At 35.9% G+C, this 18,647-nt stretch overlaps 2 protein-coding genes across 4 annotated transcripts; one reads left to right on the forward strand and one right to left on the reverse strand.

Moving 5' to 3' along the window:
• The first annotated feature begins 5,401 nt into the window (after window positions 1-5,401).
• Window positions 5,402-10,960, forward strand: LOC110867957 (succinate-semialdehyde dehydrogenase, mitochondrial). Of its 3 annotated transcripts, XR_004860999.1 has the most exons (19): window positions 5,402-5,564; window positions 5,651-5,764; window positions 6,423-6,522; window positions 6,925-6,973; window positions 7,149-7,236; window positions 7,298-7,408; window positions 7,470-7,643; window positions 7,716-7,781; window positions 7,919-7,996; window positions 8,063-8,140; window positions 8,285-8,351; window positions 8,427-8,512; window positions 8,834-8,899; window positions 9,083-9,183; window positions 9,884-9,969; window positions 10,035-10,141; window positions 10,227-10,304; window positions 10,398-10,619; window positions 10,793-10,960. XR_004860999.1 is itself a non-coding variant. In XM_022117020.2 (18 exons), the coding sequence occupies exons 1-18, from the start codon at window positions 5,484-5,486 to the stop codon at window positions 10,425-10,427; spliced, it is 1,560 nt and encodes a 519-aa protein (XP_021972712.1). In that variant the 5' UTR covers window positions 5,402-5,483; the 3' UTR covers window positions 10,428-10,724. The 3 variants fall into 3 exon arrangements, 2 of the variants coding, with proteins under 2 accessions (XP_021972712.1, XP_035830512.1); XM_022117020.2 differs by lacking the exon at window positions 10,793-10,960 and having other exon boundaries at window positions 10,398-10,724; XM_035974619.1 differs by lacking the exons at window positions 7,298-7,408; window positions 10,793-10,960 and having other exon boundaries at window positions 10,398-10,724.
• On the reverse strand, window positions 10,639-14,755 carry LOC110867956 (ABC transporter D family member 2, chloroplastic). The gene is made up of 10 exons (XM_022117019.2): window positions 14,532-14,755; window positions 14,249-14,444; window positions 14,098-14,165; window positions 12,806-13,132; window positions 12,561-12,725; window positions 12,254-12,482; window positions 11,950-12,182; window positions 11,571-11,874; window positions 11,231-11,502; window positions 10,639-10,972 (listed from the first exon to the last, which is right to left on the reverse strand). Exons 1-10 carry the CDS (start codon window positions 14,655-14,657, stop codon window positions 10,805-10,807), a joined length of 2,088 nt encoding a protein of 695 aa, XP_021972711.1. The 5' UTR covers window positions 14,658-14,755; the 3' UTR covers window positions 10,639-10,804.
• Between the last annotated feature and the right edge of the window lie 3,892 nt (window positions 14,756-18,647).

The following is an 18,647-nucleotide window of genomic DNA, read 5'->3' on the forward strand; positions in this document are numbered from 1 at the left end:
GGTAGTGGGGAAGGTCACGGCCGAGAGCAAGGGGGCAAGAGGAGAAGGGTTGTGATGTTGAAGTTGGTGAAGAGTTAGTGGTTCTTATAATTATCAAATCCTATTATCCAATGGTTATAGTGTCTTAAGAAGTACTTGCAAGATCCCACTACAATCTTTTATGAATCCAAGATAGATTAAGGAAATATCTAGCAAGATTTTGTGGATGTGGGGTCACCTAGTGACCGTAAGTTGGCATGGGGAAAGGGGTTAGAATATAATTTGAATGGTAAGTGGGATTTAACTAGATATTGGAAGTTTATAAAATCTTGGTAGGGCCATGCATCATGACCGTAAATCAGCCAAGGGGTTGGGTAAATTGCAAATTTAAATGGTAAAGGGGATAGTTAGTGGAAGGTTAATTGTAAAAGCTAGTGTCTTGTGTGTATAATTCTTTATGTAGTATGTTAGTGTGCTCGGGAATCATGACTAGCTCAGAAAAAGTGAAACAATGTTTTTTAACAATATTTTGGTGTCCCGGGTAATGCCCGGTTGTTCGGTTAGGTACCGTTCCGTTAAAGTGCTAAGTTATACCGTATAGTGTCCTTTATGTATCTTTTTGTAACACTTTTAATTCCCAACACTTAGGAAAGCATTCAGGACCATTTAGTCAATTCTCTGCACAAGACTAGTATGTTAAAAAGCACATGTAAGTATGACGCAGTAATCAGAAAGCAGTTAAGTAATTAGCACAGTCATTAAGCACTTAATTAATATTAATTAATCGTACGGATACATGTAATTATGAGGGTTGTCATATTCTCCCCCTGTTAAGAAAATTTCATCCCGAAATTTAGCACGTGTTTACTGAGGAAGCTAGTTAAGTTGCGTGGTTTCCTGATTTTCTTGGGGTGTCACAGAATAAGTACAATGATCTCAAGGAAAAAGATGAAGTAGTAAGTGTGAGAGTAAGTGAAAGTAACTTGTGAGATCATACCTGAAGTATCTTATTTATAACCGGAATTTGGTGGGAAAATGTGTAACGGAGAGAGTAACGGGAAATACTTTTCCATTGGCGGTTACCTCGCTTTCCGTTAATGGTTAACTCCACATCCATGCACACAGATCGTGAGTTTGATCAACGATTGGGGAGATGCCACGTGGAAAGTGATTTTTGTGTCGATCCTTCTTTAAGTTAGTGCAATCATCGTGATCTAGATGAGAGCTCAGGATCATGCCACGTCACATTCGGTTGCAACCGAATGAAGCCATGCACGATGGGCATTTAAGTCCTCCGAGAAGATCTACAGCTGTAAACCTTACATTATTGCCACGTGTCCATTCTGTTGCAACATAAAAGATTCCTTTGTTTAAGTCTTGATTTTAGGCGCGCGGAGATGTTTAGAATTTTATCTTCAAGCCTAAGTGTACCCTTGCGCGGGCCCGCGCAAGGGTGTTAGTTGAATGTTTGTCTTTCTTTTTCTCCCGCGCATGCTTATCGAAGAGTGTGCTTTCCCAAATCTTATTTAGAACCACTGCGATTCAAGTATAAGACTTAATTAAGTGGTTTTCATGGAGTGGGTAAGTTGCGATTTAAATCTCCCCATTGAGATATAGACATCACTCCTAACCCAAGGGTAAGGTTTCTACAAGAAAAGAGAATTGGTAAAGATCCCCAAGGTAGGGAAATCACTCCTAACTCGTTGGCAATTATGTTTTTGTAAGAAGGGGAGGAGCGGAGCTAATTGTCAAGGTAAGGGAATCACTCCTATCTTGATGACCATGCTTCTGTTTTGAGAGTACGAGTAGTTTCTTCCGTGTGGGTGACGTTTTGAGATTTCACACAAAGATAGTGTGGCAAAAATAGACAAAAAGATAGATGAAATATGTATATAACTATCATGAAAATGATTCGTATTTGAAAGGGAGGAAGGTTGAATCATATTGTTCATAAAATTGATGCGAGTATAGAAGATGTTTGATTAAAACTTGGATTGTTCCGAAGCGGAACATAGACTAAACCAAAGTGACCGAAAGTTCTTTTGAGTTTGGGAAGCATGCTTTGGCTTAATAGGTAGAATATTGTCACTAAAATCTCGACTAACAATATTCACCATTCCGGTTACTACATGCCCCTAGTCAATCGAAAGTTCGAGACTTTGGCGGGATTGAAAATCGAGGAGTGAGAATAGTTACCAAGATGCGGGTATCACCCCTAACTTGATAACATCATTACTTAAGTGTGGTTGGTACTTACCAAACGAGATAACGACTAAATCCAACTCGTCGGTAAGGGTCCACTAGAATGAGTATAGTAAAAATTTTCATCAAGGTGAGGAAGTCACTCCTAACTTGATGGTTTCACGCCTATTTTGGTGGAATCGTCTCGTTTGTGTGATGAGAGTGTTTTCGTGCCTTCACATGGTCATGTAAATTTTCCTTAGGAAAGGCATATGTTTTGAAACAAGGAAGTAGATATTTGCGTATAGGAAGACTTTAAGGATTTTAGCATGTTAATAAAAAATGGTCAAAGAAGGTACTTAACTATAGACTAGTTCAAAAGCATGTCAATTTTCCTAATTCCCTATAGTTATGGCTCTGATACCAATCTGTCACACCCCAACCGATGGCGGAAACATCAGAGTGAGACGAAAACAAGATTGCTTGAGACTTCATAACGTGCTAAGGTGACAATATTTAAATAAACACATTTCATTTCATACTAAAAGGATTACATTGTCTTGAATTGGAAAGTACAACATTTTAACTTAAACAATTACAACAATAGAATTACAAATAAGAATTTAAGTGCGTTTCTAAATTCATCCTAAAAAGATGTCTTCAAGCGTCAACATACGTTTCCTTCAACATGTATTAAAATAAAATCAACAAAAGTTGGCAAGTATACAAGTTTGAATACATAGCATAAGCATAAAAGATTGTCTCAAATCCAACATGGCAATTTATATACTAAGTTGAAACTAGCATGCATATCTATAGGCCAAACCCGAGTGTCCGCTAGAATAATGTGCATCCCTCGTCACCAAAGTGAACGGGATCGTAAAGTATAATGTGCGTCCCTCAACATCGAAGTGATCGAGACCATAAAGTATGTTAACTTAACAATACCCCGACGGGTGGTATGCTACTCCTATAGCGCTATAACTTTTAAGGTGGGCTATCTAAGTTATTTACAAATAGAGTGCATGAAAGTATTTTAGCATAAACAACCTAAGCGTAACAAATAACATATTTGGTGGATTGAGTGATTGAATATGTTTGATTGTGTGTATTATGAATTTTGATAGTTGATACATCTTACACCCAAACGTGAATTAAAGCGTAAAAAGGGTCAAGTATACTCACGGTTTTGCGAAGATAATTTCCACAAAGTGCTAGTAAGCGAGTTTGACGAATGGAATCACCAAAGTCACCGGTTTTGGTCCTTGAACTTCCTTCCCAAAGTTGAGAAAATGGAAGATTAGAGAGTGTTTGAAAAAGGAATTTAGGGGTGGAGCAAGTGTTTAGGAGGTGTTAGGGGGTTATTTATAAGTGGGATAAGTGGCTAGGGTTTTAAAATGAGTTGGTTGGGGACATTAAAAGAGTTGGTTGGGGGTTAGAAGGAGTTCGTTGGAGTATTAAAGGAGTTGGTTGGGGGTTAGAAGGAGTTGGTTGAGGCATTAAATGAGTTGGCTGGGGGGTTAGAAAAAGTTGTTTGTTACTTTTATGCTAACAAACTCTGTTTTGCATGTTTTAGGTATTTTAAGTGTATGCAAGCATGAATAATAATAAAACATGTATGAATATCATTTCGAGAAAATATAATCTCGATGTATGGCTCGGTTTTTAATCAAAATGTGTATTTCATGATTGTTTACGTATTATGCAAGTGTGATTAAACAAAAATGATATAAAATATAGTTTCTATTATGATCAAATCTTGAATTACAAAGGATTGTAGATAAGATATGACTTAAAATAAAATGAAAAAGAATGAAAAATACGGAACGTTACATGGCTTTTGAATATCATATGTTCTTTGTAGGTCCAACATGTGAGCCTCTTCATGCATGCCCCTAGATTACCACAAAAGGCATTCATGAAATGTATTCTCTAGTGTTTACTACGTACATTAGACTATGGTCTCCGCATTACCCTATCTTCAAGTCACACGTTGACAGCCTATTCAGTTGCCGGCTACAATGGGTGTCCAGTTTCCAAACACTCTACGTATGGCTATTGCGTGTGTCTTAAAGGATGATCTAATCTCCCAGTCATCTAAGAGGCAGCCCGTTGGCTCCTGTCCAAGTAGAGAGACTGAATACCGCGGGTGGCTAGCGTTGTGGCCGAAGCTTCATGGCTACGCAACTTGTTACTTGAGTTGCACGTTCCTTTGCGAAAAGCCACTGTAATATTTTATGACAGTGTATCGCCCGTTTACTTGTTAGATAACCCGGTTTAGCATCAATGTACGAAGTATGTTGAAATCGATATCCACTTGTTCGAGAGAGAGAGAGTTAATTTCATTCTTAAATTTGAATTGTTAGAAGGAACATTTAAAATTCAAAGCATTGAATTTTAGAAATTTTCAAATAACTCATTTAAAATCTAAATAAAACGTTTAAACCATTGAACGGAAGAGTTTATATAAATGACAATGGATAGGTTATTTACCAAATCACATGTCTTGTCGTTTTCTCTTTTATGTTGTTTCATACTAGTTCATGCCCCGTCCGCGTTGCGGAGCGGTAGGCAGAATATTTCTCAACCAGTTAACAAAATACTACCATAGTTTTGCTAGGAAAAAAAAAACTAAAACGATGGCATGACCGTAATTAAGCTCTGGGCACAACTGTAATTTGTCAGGATTAATGAGCGAGTGTTAGGCAGCTGTTTGACACGGAAAAAAAAAAATAAAGTGAGTCAACCAATTAAAACAAAACACTTCTATAGTTTTGCTAAAAAAAACTAAAATCATGGTAATACTGTAATTTTGAAGCGGAGGCAAAATTGTAATTTTTGGTTGGGGGTAAAATATTAATTTGTCAAAAGCTAAAGCGACTGCAATACTGTAATTTTAAGCAGGGGCAGAATCGTAACTTTGAACAAGGGCACATTCATAATTTTTAACTGGGGGTAAAATCGTATCATACCTGGGCCAATGGGGGAGTGTCAGATAACAGTCTGACATTGCCTGACACTATCCCCCACACCTTTTAAAAAAGCTAAAATGATAACAATACTATAATTTTTAAGTGAGAGCAAAACTATAATTTTTGACTAAAGTAAAATCTTAATTTGTGAAAAAGTAAAGCGATAATAATATCGCAATTCTTAAACCAGGGTAAGGTCATAATGTTGAACACGAGACAAATTCGTAATTATAAATTGTGGGTAAAATCATAATATAGCAAAACGAATGAAGGAGTCACATTGGTTTTGTAGTTACTACTTCCCCTCACGGGGTTTGTCTATATAGGAAATTATGTGTTTGGACATGTGTGATGGTGGAATTCACCCATGTGATCAACAACCTCAAACTATCATCTAATTTGTGGCCACAACGACCATTTTTATCCATCGAGGTATTTTATCAATTGAACCATTAAGGTTCCGATTTTATTATATTAATAATAACTGTTAGATTCATTGACTTGTGAAATGCATTCAGATGAGCATGCAAACTCTAAGTGTTGTTGGTCGGCTCAGGAATTGTGGGTTATTGAAAACCAGAGGTCTTATTGGAGGAAAATGGACCGATGCATATGACGGCAGAACTATTCAGGTACTCCACAGATTATTAAAATTATAATTATAATATTGGTTGTTAATAGCATTCTCTGATTAATATAGAGAATATTACTTAGTGAATTTAAATATCGAAAAACACCTCTTATCCCCGAAGGTATACATACACCCAAGAAAATGGAAATTGTTGCAGCTGGTACAATGAACCGACAACCATGCTATGATACAAGTCAAGATTTTAGGGGTAAATTGGTGTAATTTAGTAGAAGAGATTATGTAACCTTTGCGTTAAAAAAAAAAAAATCACATCCTCTGTGTAATGCACTCATTATTGTCACAATTTAGAAAATAATCACGTCCAGACACCATTTCTTGTGTTTGTAATAGTGGAATATTAAATATCACACACACTGCTGCTTAAATGATTGACGAAATCCAGTAAAATGCCTAGAAGATACAATGGTTTATTCCGTTGGTAATCTTACTGTAGACGTTGCCGGTGAAAAAATCCCATCCCTAGTTTGTCGGTGAACCCATCATATGCGTCGCTATATATCTCATCTCATCGGTGATCCATCTATTCTATACTATGTCGGTGAAGTTCATCCGTTGGTAATTACTTTTAGAATGTCAAGAAATGATTATAATTATGAGATAAAAAAAGTTTAACCTTAGTTAGTTGTTGGTTGGGACAGGTTAACAACCCTGCGGATGGTGAAGTTATAGCTACTGTTCCATGCATGGGTGAGATGGAAACGAAAGATGCGATTTCGGCAGCGTATGATGCTTTTACCCGTATGGAGCCAAACAATCTCTTAGCTAGCTAGATATGTGCCAGCCTTTCACTGTAAAGGGAAAAGGGATTCAGATGCAAATTTTGTGATGCTTTCATTTGGGGGGGTTTAAATACAAATGAGATGAAGTTAAAGAAAATGCCAAACCTACTTACTAGCTAGCAAACAAACATGCATAGTTATTTGGTCTAAAGAATCTTTAGTCTCCCTCCCATGATTTCCATTTCAAACCTGGTGGGTTTCTTGATGGTTCGTTTGGGCCGCTTATGCATGGGAATGATGGGTTGGGTTCCACAAGTTGATTTGTATCAATGCCATATGCGTTTCATGTTATCATCATAACCATAACTTTTTTTATATATAATTGTTTCATGGACATGAATCTTTTTATTATCATTTTTAGACTGGAGCAAACTCACTGCTGCTGACAGGAGTAGCCGCCTTCGTAACTGGTATTAAACTTAAAATTTCTATGATCATGGGCGGAAGGAAGTGTTCATTGCATTAACCCTCTGATTGACTAAATAGTTGTATCCAACTTCCGCCAGTGTTTATGATACCTACGGGTGTTTTATTATTAATTTTGAAAGATGTCTCATGTATTTTTTGGTCAACCTATAATTGAAGGTATAATTTACTGATCGCACACAAACAAGAGATTGGACAACTCTTAACTTTGGAGCAAGGAAAACCTCTAAGAGAAGCTATTGCGGAGGTGTGTAGTGTACATCTTAAAAGAAATGTTAAGAATACATCTTCATTTGTAAGTTTTTCAGGTGGCATATGCGGCTAGATTCATAGAGTTGTTTGCAGAGGAGGCAAAACGCGTTTATGGCGATATAATTCCATCGCCACTGCCTAATCGCCGCTTGTTTGTTCTTAAAGAGGTGATTATTTGTTTTACGTGATGCTTTTCGATCAGCTACTCATGATTCCAATAACTTGCAGCCGGTTGGTGTGGTTGGTGCAATCACTCCATGGAATTTCCCCATCGCAATGATTGCTCGCAAGGTTGGCCCTGCTCTTGCCTGTGGCTGTACTGTGGTCATAAAGCCCTCTGAGCTCACACCATTGACCGCCTTAGCAGCAGCTGAGCTGGCCCTTCAATCTGGAATTCCGCCTGTAAACCCACGTCAACCATAACTTTTTTATCACTCATCACATAGTGTCTAATTACATTTTTGTCCTCTGAAGGGTGTCTTGAATGTGGTCATGGGAGATCCTCCTAGCATTGGTGATTCTCTACTTGAGAGCACACAGGTTTGTTTTTATCAGATAGTTTAGATTAGTTACGGTTTATTGTAATATCTTTACCATTTAATTAATTAATAATACATGATACCTCACAAGGTGTTCATTATTTTATATCTGTTGTTGGTTTTATAAAATAAATTTAGGTCAGGAAGATAACATTTACTGGTTCCACTGGTGTTGGAAAGAAACTGATGGCTGGTGCATCAGAGACTGTTAAAAAGGTAGTTGCAGTAAAATTAATGTTTTATGCTGCAATCATTAGTTTTACCAAAAAAGGGAACTTGTAGGTATCTCTTGAACTTGGTGGTAACGCGCCTTGCATAATCTTCGATGATGCTGACCTGGAATTGGCAGTGAAGGGGAGTGTAAGTGAATCCATTATTTGTTAAACCTGTCCGTCCACATAATAGGGTTACATACACAATCAGTTGACCCGTTTTGCAAACCCGGGTCGCATCTTTAAAAACAGTAACTTAGTAATTTCTTGTTCATTCTGTCTGTTATTTCAGTTGTCAACTAAATTCAATAACACTGGACAACAATGTGTATGCACAAATAGAATACTTGTGCAAGAAGGTATGTACAATAAGTAATTAAATTCCTTCCACCTATTCTTTTTTCTTGCATGACAAGCAACTGCCAACTCTATAGGTATATATGATAGATTTATAAATGCCTACTCAAATGCCGTCCAGAACCTTAAAGTTGGCAATGGTTTAAGTGAAGGTGTGACCCAGGTAATCATATTTTACTCTTAAACTTGATTCACTATATATATATAGAAAAAGTATATTGTACATTACGGCTTAACGTACTTCACGTACAACAACGTGCGTGATTTGTTATATAACATGCGTGATTATTGTGTTTCAACATGCGTGATTTTGGATTTTTGAGTTATAACGTGCGTGATTCTAAAATGAACGTGCGTAATTACCTGTCGTACGTGATCTACGTTAAGCCGTAATGTACGTTAACCTTCCTCTCTCTCTCTATATATATATATCAGATGGTGATTTCATTGGATTTTAGGGATTTTTTATTTTAATATTTTGCAGGGACCACTTATCAATGAAGCTGCTGTGATGAAGGTTGATTCACTTGTGCAAGATGCTATCTCAAAGGTTTGTTTAGGCATTTATTTTCTTTTATCAATCCAAGAATTCTTCTAAATCCATGTGTTCCCTCATACAACTATTTACGACAGCCAAAACCGTGGCAAAAAAGGCAATTTTCAACAAAATAAGTTGGTTTCAACTACTGTTTTATGATATTCCACACAAGTGTAAGGCTATTGTCTGATACAGGGAGCAAAAGTTATTATGGGTGGTAAGAGGCATAGCTTAGGGTTTAGTTTCTACGAGCCTACGATTATAGGTGATGTCAGGAATGAGATGCCCATAGCAAGGTGATATCAAATTCTTACATCTTTGCTGAGTTTGTTATCCATTATAGTTATTATTATTTGATATATCATTTATTTCTAATTTTTTAGTTATTATTCTCTCTCTAGTGTGAATATTGGGATACATATTACGTTTTTTCTTATAATTAGTTGGTTAGCTTTATCGTTACCATTTTCATTGTAATCTATATATAAAGAGTGTGGTTTTCGGTTACCGAAGATATTATTCACCAATACAGTTTTTCAATTATGTTAAATTCTTTTAGTATAGTTCATTACGCATTCTGTGTCAAAACTGTTTTTCTTCTTTTTAGTTTATTTAAACGATGTTGTGTTGCTAGGTTGTCAAGAATGTGCGCCTAGGTGCATAAGCGTAACACACCATAACCAAGTAAACATTGGGCCCGGAAAGGCACAACGATGGCCTCCAAAAATTCGTTTAATACCCCTAAATAAGCCTGGAATCAACCTAAAACAGCTATATAGCCCTAAACAAGCCTAAAACACGTCTAAAATCCCTAAAATGGTATTTATGCTATGTGTGTAGCTTAAAAAAGCCCTCGCATTTAAGTGCCCGATGTCTAGGCTCTGGACTAGGCCTATGCGCCTTAGGATTGTGACAACATAGCCATGTTGAGTTTTGATTAACAATATCTATATTCTCAATTTTCGGTACATTACTATAGAATGTTTCCTGGTACAGAGAGGAAGTATTTGGACCTGTTGCACCTATTATACGGTTTAAAACCGAAGAAGAAGCTATACAGATTGCAAATGATACTAACTCAGGTTAGTTGTTATCTATACTCAGGTTTTGAATCGAGTAGTTTGTTAAGACACACGCATCTATACAGGACTAGCTGCTTACGCGTTCACAAACTGTATTCAACGCTCATGGCGCGTCTCTGAAGCTCTAGAATACGGCATGGTTGGAGTGAATGAGGGATCAATTTCTACAGAGGTACGTTCATTAGTCAAGAAGCTTGGTATATTCATGGTTTTATAGGTTGCTTGGATCACTCATGTTCATATACATGCTGCTGCAGGTGGCACCATTTGGAGGTTATAAGCAGTCAGGTTTAGGACGGGAGGGTTCAAAATACGGACTGGATGACTATCTTGAAGTAAGTCCTGTAACACTCACTGGATTGGTCTTTTGTTTCACAGCTCATTTCCAAATGTGAGCATGACTGTCGGTCATTAACAATGTTTTGCAGATCAAGTATGTTTGTATGGGAAACATGTGATGATTCTGGTTTTCAAGATATCTTGTATCTGGCCATTCTATGCCAGTAAATCGTCTGACGTTGTTTAGATCCTCTGTTTTGGTTTTCAACATCTGCCGTGGCCAAACGAATGCATTGGAGGAAAAGTTTTGCTAATTTGACTTTTCTTACAAGTGTCTGTTTTAAGAATTCCAAGCAGTTTTCTTGAAATTGGTATGGGAATTTCATAAAGTTGATTGAATTTTAAACTTATATACTTATCTTAAAATCATTGAGGGTAAAATGGAAATTTGAACCTCATATGTTTATTCGTTACAACTGAGATACTTTATTGAGGGTAAAGTATATTTGTGGATGACCCTGCAAATCAAGATTAATGATTGCAGATATGTACGCGTTCAAGAATCGAAGACCGGGCTTTCTTTTATGCTCCAATTAGGCTGCTTAGACTCCAAATGTATAGGTGTGATCTGCAAAGCCTTTTTATGGAATTTACCAAGGCTCGTTCGGTGCCCAATACTTATGTATGTGATTCCTGCTGCATTAACTTTTTCATACAAGTGAGCCTGCAAATATAATAAGCATGCCATTCAATAATATGTCAATCTACAAACAGGTTGGGCCAGCTCAGGTTATTTTAACGGGTCAAACAAGTAAACAAAAAATATCTTAAAAAGAAACGGGCCAAAAGTGCATTTTTAAAGCCTAAAACTAGATTATTATTTATGTAACATAACTTACATAAAAATGACTTGTTACCATTTTATACCATTACCAAGCCACCCGTTTTTGCTCATCTAATATTAGTAGTAGTCAAGATGTACCTCGTTGGCTTCATCTAGAGCGCTAGTGGATTCATCCAATAGAACAAGGTCTGGTCGAGAAAGCAACAAGCGCGCAAATGCAAGCCGTTGCTGCTCACCAAGAGAAAGAACACTGGACCATTCATTGATTGTATCCAGACCACTGAACCGTGACACCAAGTAGCCAAGACATACATCTTCTAAAGCCTTTATTAAATCATTTGTGTTAGGCGGCAAAAATGGTGCACTAACAACTTCAGGCCTCGGTGCATCTTCAAAAAAAGGCAACAAGCCTGCAAAATTACAATTTGCAAAGTGAATAGCTTTCATTTGTAAGATCTTATGATTCCATAGTCCATACCATTTGACATAGAGCTACGCGGTGCGGAATCTTGAGCACTGGGCCATGTGGGATAAAGCAACTGTTGTCGAAGGGTTCCTAAAACCATATACGGCCTTTGGGGAAGGAAAAATACACCTTTAAAATCCCGGTATTTTGATCTTTTATCATCATTATGAATATCAACCGTCTTACTTGATTCATTAGGAGCCGTCACATCTAGTGTATGCTTAGCATAAAATGTAATCTTTCCCCTACCCGCACGCCAAAGACCAGCAATTGCTCTTAACAAAGAAGTTTTCCCAGTCCCACTTGGTCCAGTAACCTGCCATTGAGTTGTTAACACAGTTGGTTAGTTCACAATAAAAAGTCAACTCTGAAGTTGACTGAGAGTCCTAACCAGCAAATGCTCATTGTTGCAGACTGTCAGCGACAAATCCCTGATAAGTAGGGCTTTATTTGTCGGAGTCTGTACACTCAAACTCTCAATCTCCAGCAACTTGTGTGCACCTGAAGGCGTCTTGGACAGTAAAAAGGGTGAATCTTTCACATTGATATACGTCAGTTGAATCTCATCAAAGGGTTCGAGAGGATCGTTACTACTGGTGTAGTCCAATACATCATCGAATTCACCTGCATGATCATGTATGTAAAATAAGGTCTCGGATCGGATGTATGACGAGAAGTAGGGACGGAAGATGTACCGAGTCGCTCAATGACAGCTGAAAAGGCACTGATAGCCTGAAATTCATAAACAATGAGGGAAAAATCTCCGAGAATATGATTGAAGGCAGAAACAGACTGGGTTATAACACCGAATTCAATCTTCCCCGCGAAATACATGGGCGCAACAACTGCAGCAGGAAGAATCTGAATCAAGTGCCGATAACTACTGGTGAAAAACTCCAGATTTCTAGTGGATATCAATAATTGCTGCAGATTCAACATGAAAATTATAAACGTCATGATGTCAGATTAAATAATATGATTATTATAGAAGAAGGTTCATACGGTAAAATTCTCAAAAGCACGTCTGAAGATCTGCAAAAGGAGTTTAAATTCATTTTCCTCGCCACCATAAAATGCAATGGACTCAGCATTCTCTCGAACACGTACAAGGCCATAACGGAAATCTGCTTCCATTTTTTCTTGCAGGAAATTTAAATTGACGAGACCCTAAAATAGCATAAAAATTAGAATGAATCCCATAAGTTTAGAAAAGAAAGATGGAAGGAAGGAAGGAAGGAAAGCTCTACCTTCCCAAGGAAAATGCTGATGGCTGTTCCTGCAATTGAATATACTAAAAGAACACCAAAAAGAGGTGGATATATGCTATACAATATGTTGCTAAAAGATACCAAATCTAACAATGCATTGAAGAGTGTTAAAGAGAATGAAAGTGATGTTTCTGTGAAAGAACCCAGATCATCCACAATTCTTTGATCTGGATTATCAACCAGTGATTGAGTCTGTATTTGGTAAAATGTCTGATTCTTGAGATACCCTTCCAGGTAATACTTAGTCATCCAAGCTCTCCATCTCAAAGCAAGAGTATCTCTCGCATAATCTTTAATCACAAATATCTGCAAAAACCGCACAATGTTCAAATCCTCCACCTGCCCAGCATAACAGGGTATAACCAGGGTAGGGGTGCAAACGAGCCGAGCCCGAGCTCGAGCTCAATTAACTTATGAGAGCTCGAGCTTGAGGTCGGCTCGATTCGAGCTTTTGTTCTCAAAGCTCGAGCTCCGTCGTTGGTATTTTCTCAAGCTCGAGCTCGGCTCGGGTTCATCTCGTTTATTATCTGTTAATTAATATATTAAATAAAAAATATACATAATAGACTTTTCAGGCTCGTGAGCTCGATAAGTGAAGCTCGGGCTCGAGCTCGTTTACTGAATAAGCTTATTTTTAGGTTCGGAGTCGGCTCGTAAACAAGTTTAAATAAGATCGGCTCATCTCGGCTCGTTTACACTAAAGCTCGATAAGGCTCGACAAGCCTGACGAGCTTCACATGCAAGGCTTGAGCTCGGGCTCGATAAACAAACGAGCTTTTGTTTTAGGCTCAAGCTCGGCTCGGCTCGGGCTCGATAAGGCTCGGCTTGTTTCGAGCTTTTTCTCGAGCCGATCCGCTCGGCTCGTTTGCACCCCTAAACCAGGGTATTTATTGGTGGGGTGGGCGTATCCTTACCCTATAGGTCGTTTCCCCAAAATGCACAACTTGCCATGACTACGGGAGCCATGTACATTGGTTTTGCCCGTATAATAAGAACTACTCAAACTTAACGTCGTTATGGTTAAAAAAAAAAAAAAGCTAATCCATATTTTATTATTATTATTATTATTATTATTATTATTATTATTATTATTATTATTATTATTATTATTATTATTATTATTATTATTATTATTATTATTATTATTATTATTATTATTATTATTATATAGCCCTTTCCTTTAGCTATTTTTCATGAATGCCACCAAGGTTGGAAAGAAAATTCAAGTAGACATGTGATCAATACCTAAAAGAATGCAGCAATGTGCTCACCGGAATTCCACCAGCAAAAGCCCCGATGTAGTACAATAGTTGTTTCTTAAACTGTGCTTGGTCTTTGTCTATCACAAGGCACGAAAATACCCAATTAACAATCTGAAATGCAAACCAAACCAAACATGTAGGTAGGTACACATTTTAATACCAGCAAGCGCATTGTAGAAATCCCGACCCAGAAAATTGAAACCCACATTAATTCCGGTGGTTCCTAAAGTTAAGGCGAAGACAATGGCCAATCGTGTTCTTGCTTGAACTTTATCATCGGAAAACCAATACGGAGAAGCGATCTTATAGAATCTTCTGGAAAGTGTGCGGAGATCAGGGCCCTTTCTAGGCACATTCTAATTAAAACAAAGCAAGCAAATTAGGAAGCAGCGTGCGTCATATATATTTTACAAAAGAGGGAATTAATCGTGGATGATAGATACCTCGTCGGGTAATTGTGGTGGTGATATAACAGGCGGATCTGCAGGAGACGTTGAGGAGGACGTTGGGAGAGGTATGAATTTGTGCCTCTGTTCCATCTCCAGAAACTTGTGCGTCGGAATAGCCATCTCATGACACGAATGCTGAACAAATTATTAGTAAACCAAGGGAGGGGGTATGTATATGTATCGGTTGGAAGGAAAAAAAAAACTATTTTTCAATGGTCTTTCAAATATTGTCTTTACAGCGGTTGTTTAGCGGTTAAGATTTCGATCTTTTCAGAAATCACGTGGGGTTCAGGCTTTCAGCACTCATTAATTTAGTCTTTCTCATGATTAGGATTTCGACTTTTCAAAAGAGTAAAATGTAATTTGCGTATCTATGCTTCAAACGAAATTTTTGACGTGCGAGCCCGTGTATTTGAAAGGCGCTATAACTTGAAACTGAGGGTGTGGGGGCACTTCTCTAAGGTGGAGTGACCTCACACACCCAATCAACACACGTGTCACGTCAACTTCCCTCTTAAGTCCTTATTTTGCACTCAAACGTTGGCATTACTCCACTCACACAATTATTTTTTTATAAAAAAAGAAGAAAAAAATATGATTGGTGGAAAAAGGGTGGACCCACATTAACAACCAATCACCCTCTCTCTCAATCGGTGAGCACACACCGAGCTTCCCACTCCCCGCGCGGTAAAGTTTGGATGGTGGCGGTGTACCCGCACGGCAACTGAAGTCACCGCATGGGGTCACCGCATGTGCCCCGTGCACCCTAACAGATTGTCCATTTATTTATTTATTTTTTTGAGGACATATGGTTTGAAACTCGTTATCCAATTGAATTCCTAGTCTCATAGTATTGTATTTAAATAGTTTATTTTGTGAATATGGTTTTATAAACTATATAAATTGTATTTAAATTGCGTATTTTATGAATATTAACATAAAATTAGTATAAACATCTACCATAACATACCAGAATGCATAATATTCGTTATATTGCATACCAAAATACATAAAATTAGTATAATATAAAATATAAATGTAAATGTAAATATTAATTATATTACATATCAAAATTAATAAAATTAGTATAATCTCTTAAATACATAAAATTAGTATAATATAAAATATAAATGTAAATATTAATTATATTACATATCAAAATTAATAAAATTAGTATAATCTCTTAAGTTATATTATTGTCTTTTAAGTTTTATATATCACAGGTTTTGCATAATATTCGCAAAACTTTTAAAAATAATGATTTACTATTATTTTAACTTTATATGTTTAATAATAATTTTAATTTACATGGCGAACTGTAAAAATCACATAACCACATCATCTATTGTTTTTATCATAAAACATAACATTAGTATATAATAATTGTCTCATTTTCTTTTTATTCGTATATGGTTTGTGCTATGTACACATGATTGTACGATTTTTACGTTCTTTTGTTTACAAATTGTCATGTATTTTATGATCTTGTAGTCTGAAGGTATAAATGTAATGTAGATTTAAATCTCTTTAAATACAAGTTGATTAAGCGGTAGTTAAGAGTATAAAATATTAAAAACGATACATAAAAAAATAGTAAAATACGCATCCCTTATTTGATATGGTTTCAATGTAAAATAAAAAGGATGGATCCTTAATGTACAGAAGTACATGTATCTTATCATTAGATATTAACCTCAATATACCAAATAAACTATAGATACGAGAGTCAAGATCGAGTCTTTATACTCGAAGCAAAATGAGTTATTATTATTTTTAATTTTAAATGCCATTAACTTTTTACCCCTCTTAAGATCATATTTTAACCTTCAACGTCGTCTACAATTCGCCATAAAATTAGCACAATCTTTTTGTAAAACTTTATTATATGGAAAATGGTATATGGTAGGTGTTCATATTAATCTTATGTTAATATTCGCAAAATACGCAATTTAGAAACAATTTAAATACTTTATAAAACCACATTCGTAAAATAAACTATTTAAATACAATTAACATTCGACTAGGGACTCAAGTGGATAACGGGTTTTTAAACCATAGGGACTCAAATAAAAGGGATAAATGGACATTATCTTAGTTTAGTTAACTTAGTTAATGGCAGGGGCTCAAGTTGTAGCGCTTTTTCAAAGATGGGACCCAGGCGTCTAAATTTCCGTTTGGGGGACGCAAGCTGACACCTCCCTATAAGCACAGGGACACACATTGAGTTTACTCCCTATTCTTATAGGGCGGTGTCAGCTCGTATCCCCCGAACGGAAATTTCGACAACTGAGTCCCATCTTTGAAAAAGGGTTACAACTTGAGTTCTTGCCACTAACTCAATTAACTAAACTAACCGAATGTCCATTTATCCTTTTTCTTTAAGTCACTATGGTTTAAAAACTGTTATCCACTTGAGTCCTAGGTCGAATATAATTGTATTTAAATAGTTTATTTTGCGAATATGGTTTTATAAATATATAAATTGTATTTAAATTGCGTATTTTGCGAATATTAACATAGGATTAATATAAACACCTACCATAATACCTTTTTCCATATAATAAAGTTTTACGAAAAGATTATACTAATTTTATGGCGAATTGTAGACGACGTTGAAGGTTAAAGCATGATTTTAAGAGGGGTAAAAGTTAATGGCATTTAAAATTAAAAAAAAAAAACTCTTTTTGCTTCGAGTATAAAGACTCGATCTTGACTCTCATATCTATAGTTTATTCGGTATATTGAGGTTAATATCTAATGACAGGATATATGTATTTCTTGTACATTAGGGATCCATCTTTTTTATTTTACATTGAAACCGTATCAAATAAGGGATGCGTATTTTACTATTTTTTCCAGTATTTTTAACTAGTCTTAGGCCCTCCGCGTTGTGGTGAAGGGGCGTAAACTGTGCAACCAACATTACAGGGGGCGTAAAACCATGCTAAGTGCAACCGAACGACGACTAAAACCAGGTAAAACGTAAAATAAAAATACGAATTTCTAACATCAAGTAACTCATGTGACTTAAAACGTAAACATAGACGATGTTGAATTTACACCGACTCATATTAGAAAGTCGAGGGGGTTAAAAAACGGAGGTACCAAATATAACCAACAAATACCGTGCTAAGTAACAACCAAACGGCAATCAAATCCAAAAAAACGTAAAACAAAACTAACAAAAAAATAATCTTATTTAACTTTTGTGACAAAATTATAAAATCCAAACTTTCACTGCAAAAACAAAAATCCTTAAAGTTACAATGCAAGAAAAAACACAACAAAAGACAAAACCAGAAAAAAGACAAAGATTAATATATAAAGTTTACTATCCTTAAAGTCCCTAGTCGTTTATAAATTGTGTTTAAATAGTTTATTTTACGAATATAGTTATATAAAGTATATAAATTGTTTTTAAATTGTGTATTTTGCGAATATTAACATAAGATTAATATAAACACCTACCATAATACCTTTTCTTCATATAATAAAGTTTTACGAAAAGATTATGCTAATTTTGTGGCGAATTATAGATAGCGTTAAAGGTTAAAGTATGATTTTAAGAGGGGTAAAATGTTAATGCCATTTAAAATTAAAAATAATAAAAAATCCTTTGCTTCGAGTATGACTCGATCTTGACTCTCATATCTATAGTTTATTTGGTATATTGAGGTTAACATCCAACGATAAGATATATGTACTTCTGTACATTAAGGATCCGTCTTTTTTTATTTTACGAGTATGACTTGATCTTGACTCTCATATCTATAGTTTACTATTTTTTATCTATCATTTTTAATATTTTATACTCTTAATTATCACCTAATTGACCTGTATTTAAAGAGATTTAAATCTACATTATATTTATACCAATAGACTACAAGATCATAAAATAAATGACAATTCGTAAACAAAAGAACGTAAAAGTCGTACAATCACGTGTATATAGCATAAACCATATATGGTTATAAAGAAAATGAGACAATTATTATATACTAATGTTATGTATTATGATAAAAACATTAGATGATGTGTTATGCAATTTTTATAGTTCGCCATGTAAATTTACATTTTTATTCAACGTATAAAGGTAAAATAATCATAAAT

Source organism: Helianthus annuus, chromosome 6, assembly GCF_002127325.2.
Source record: "Helianthus annuus cultivar XRQ/B chromosome 6, HanXRQr2.0-SUNRISE, whole genome shotgun sequence".
NCBI lineage: Eukaryota > Viridiplantae > Streptophyta > Magnoliopsida > Asterales > Asteraceae > Helianthus > Helianthus annuus.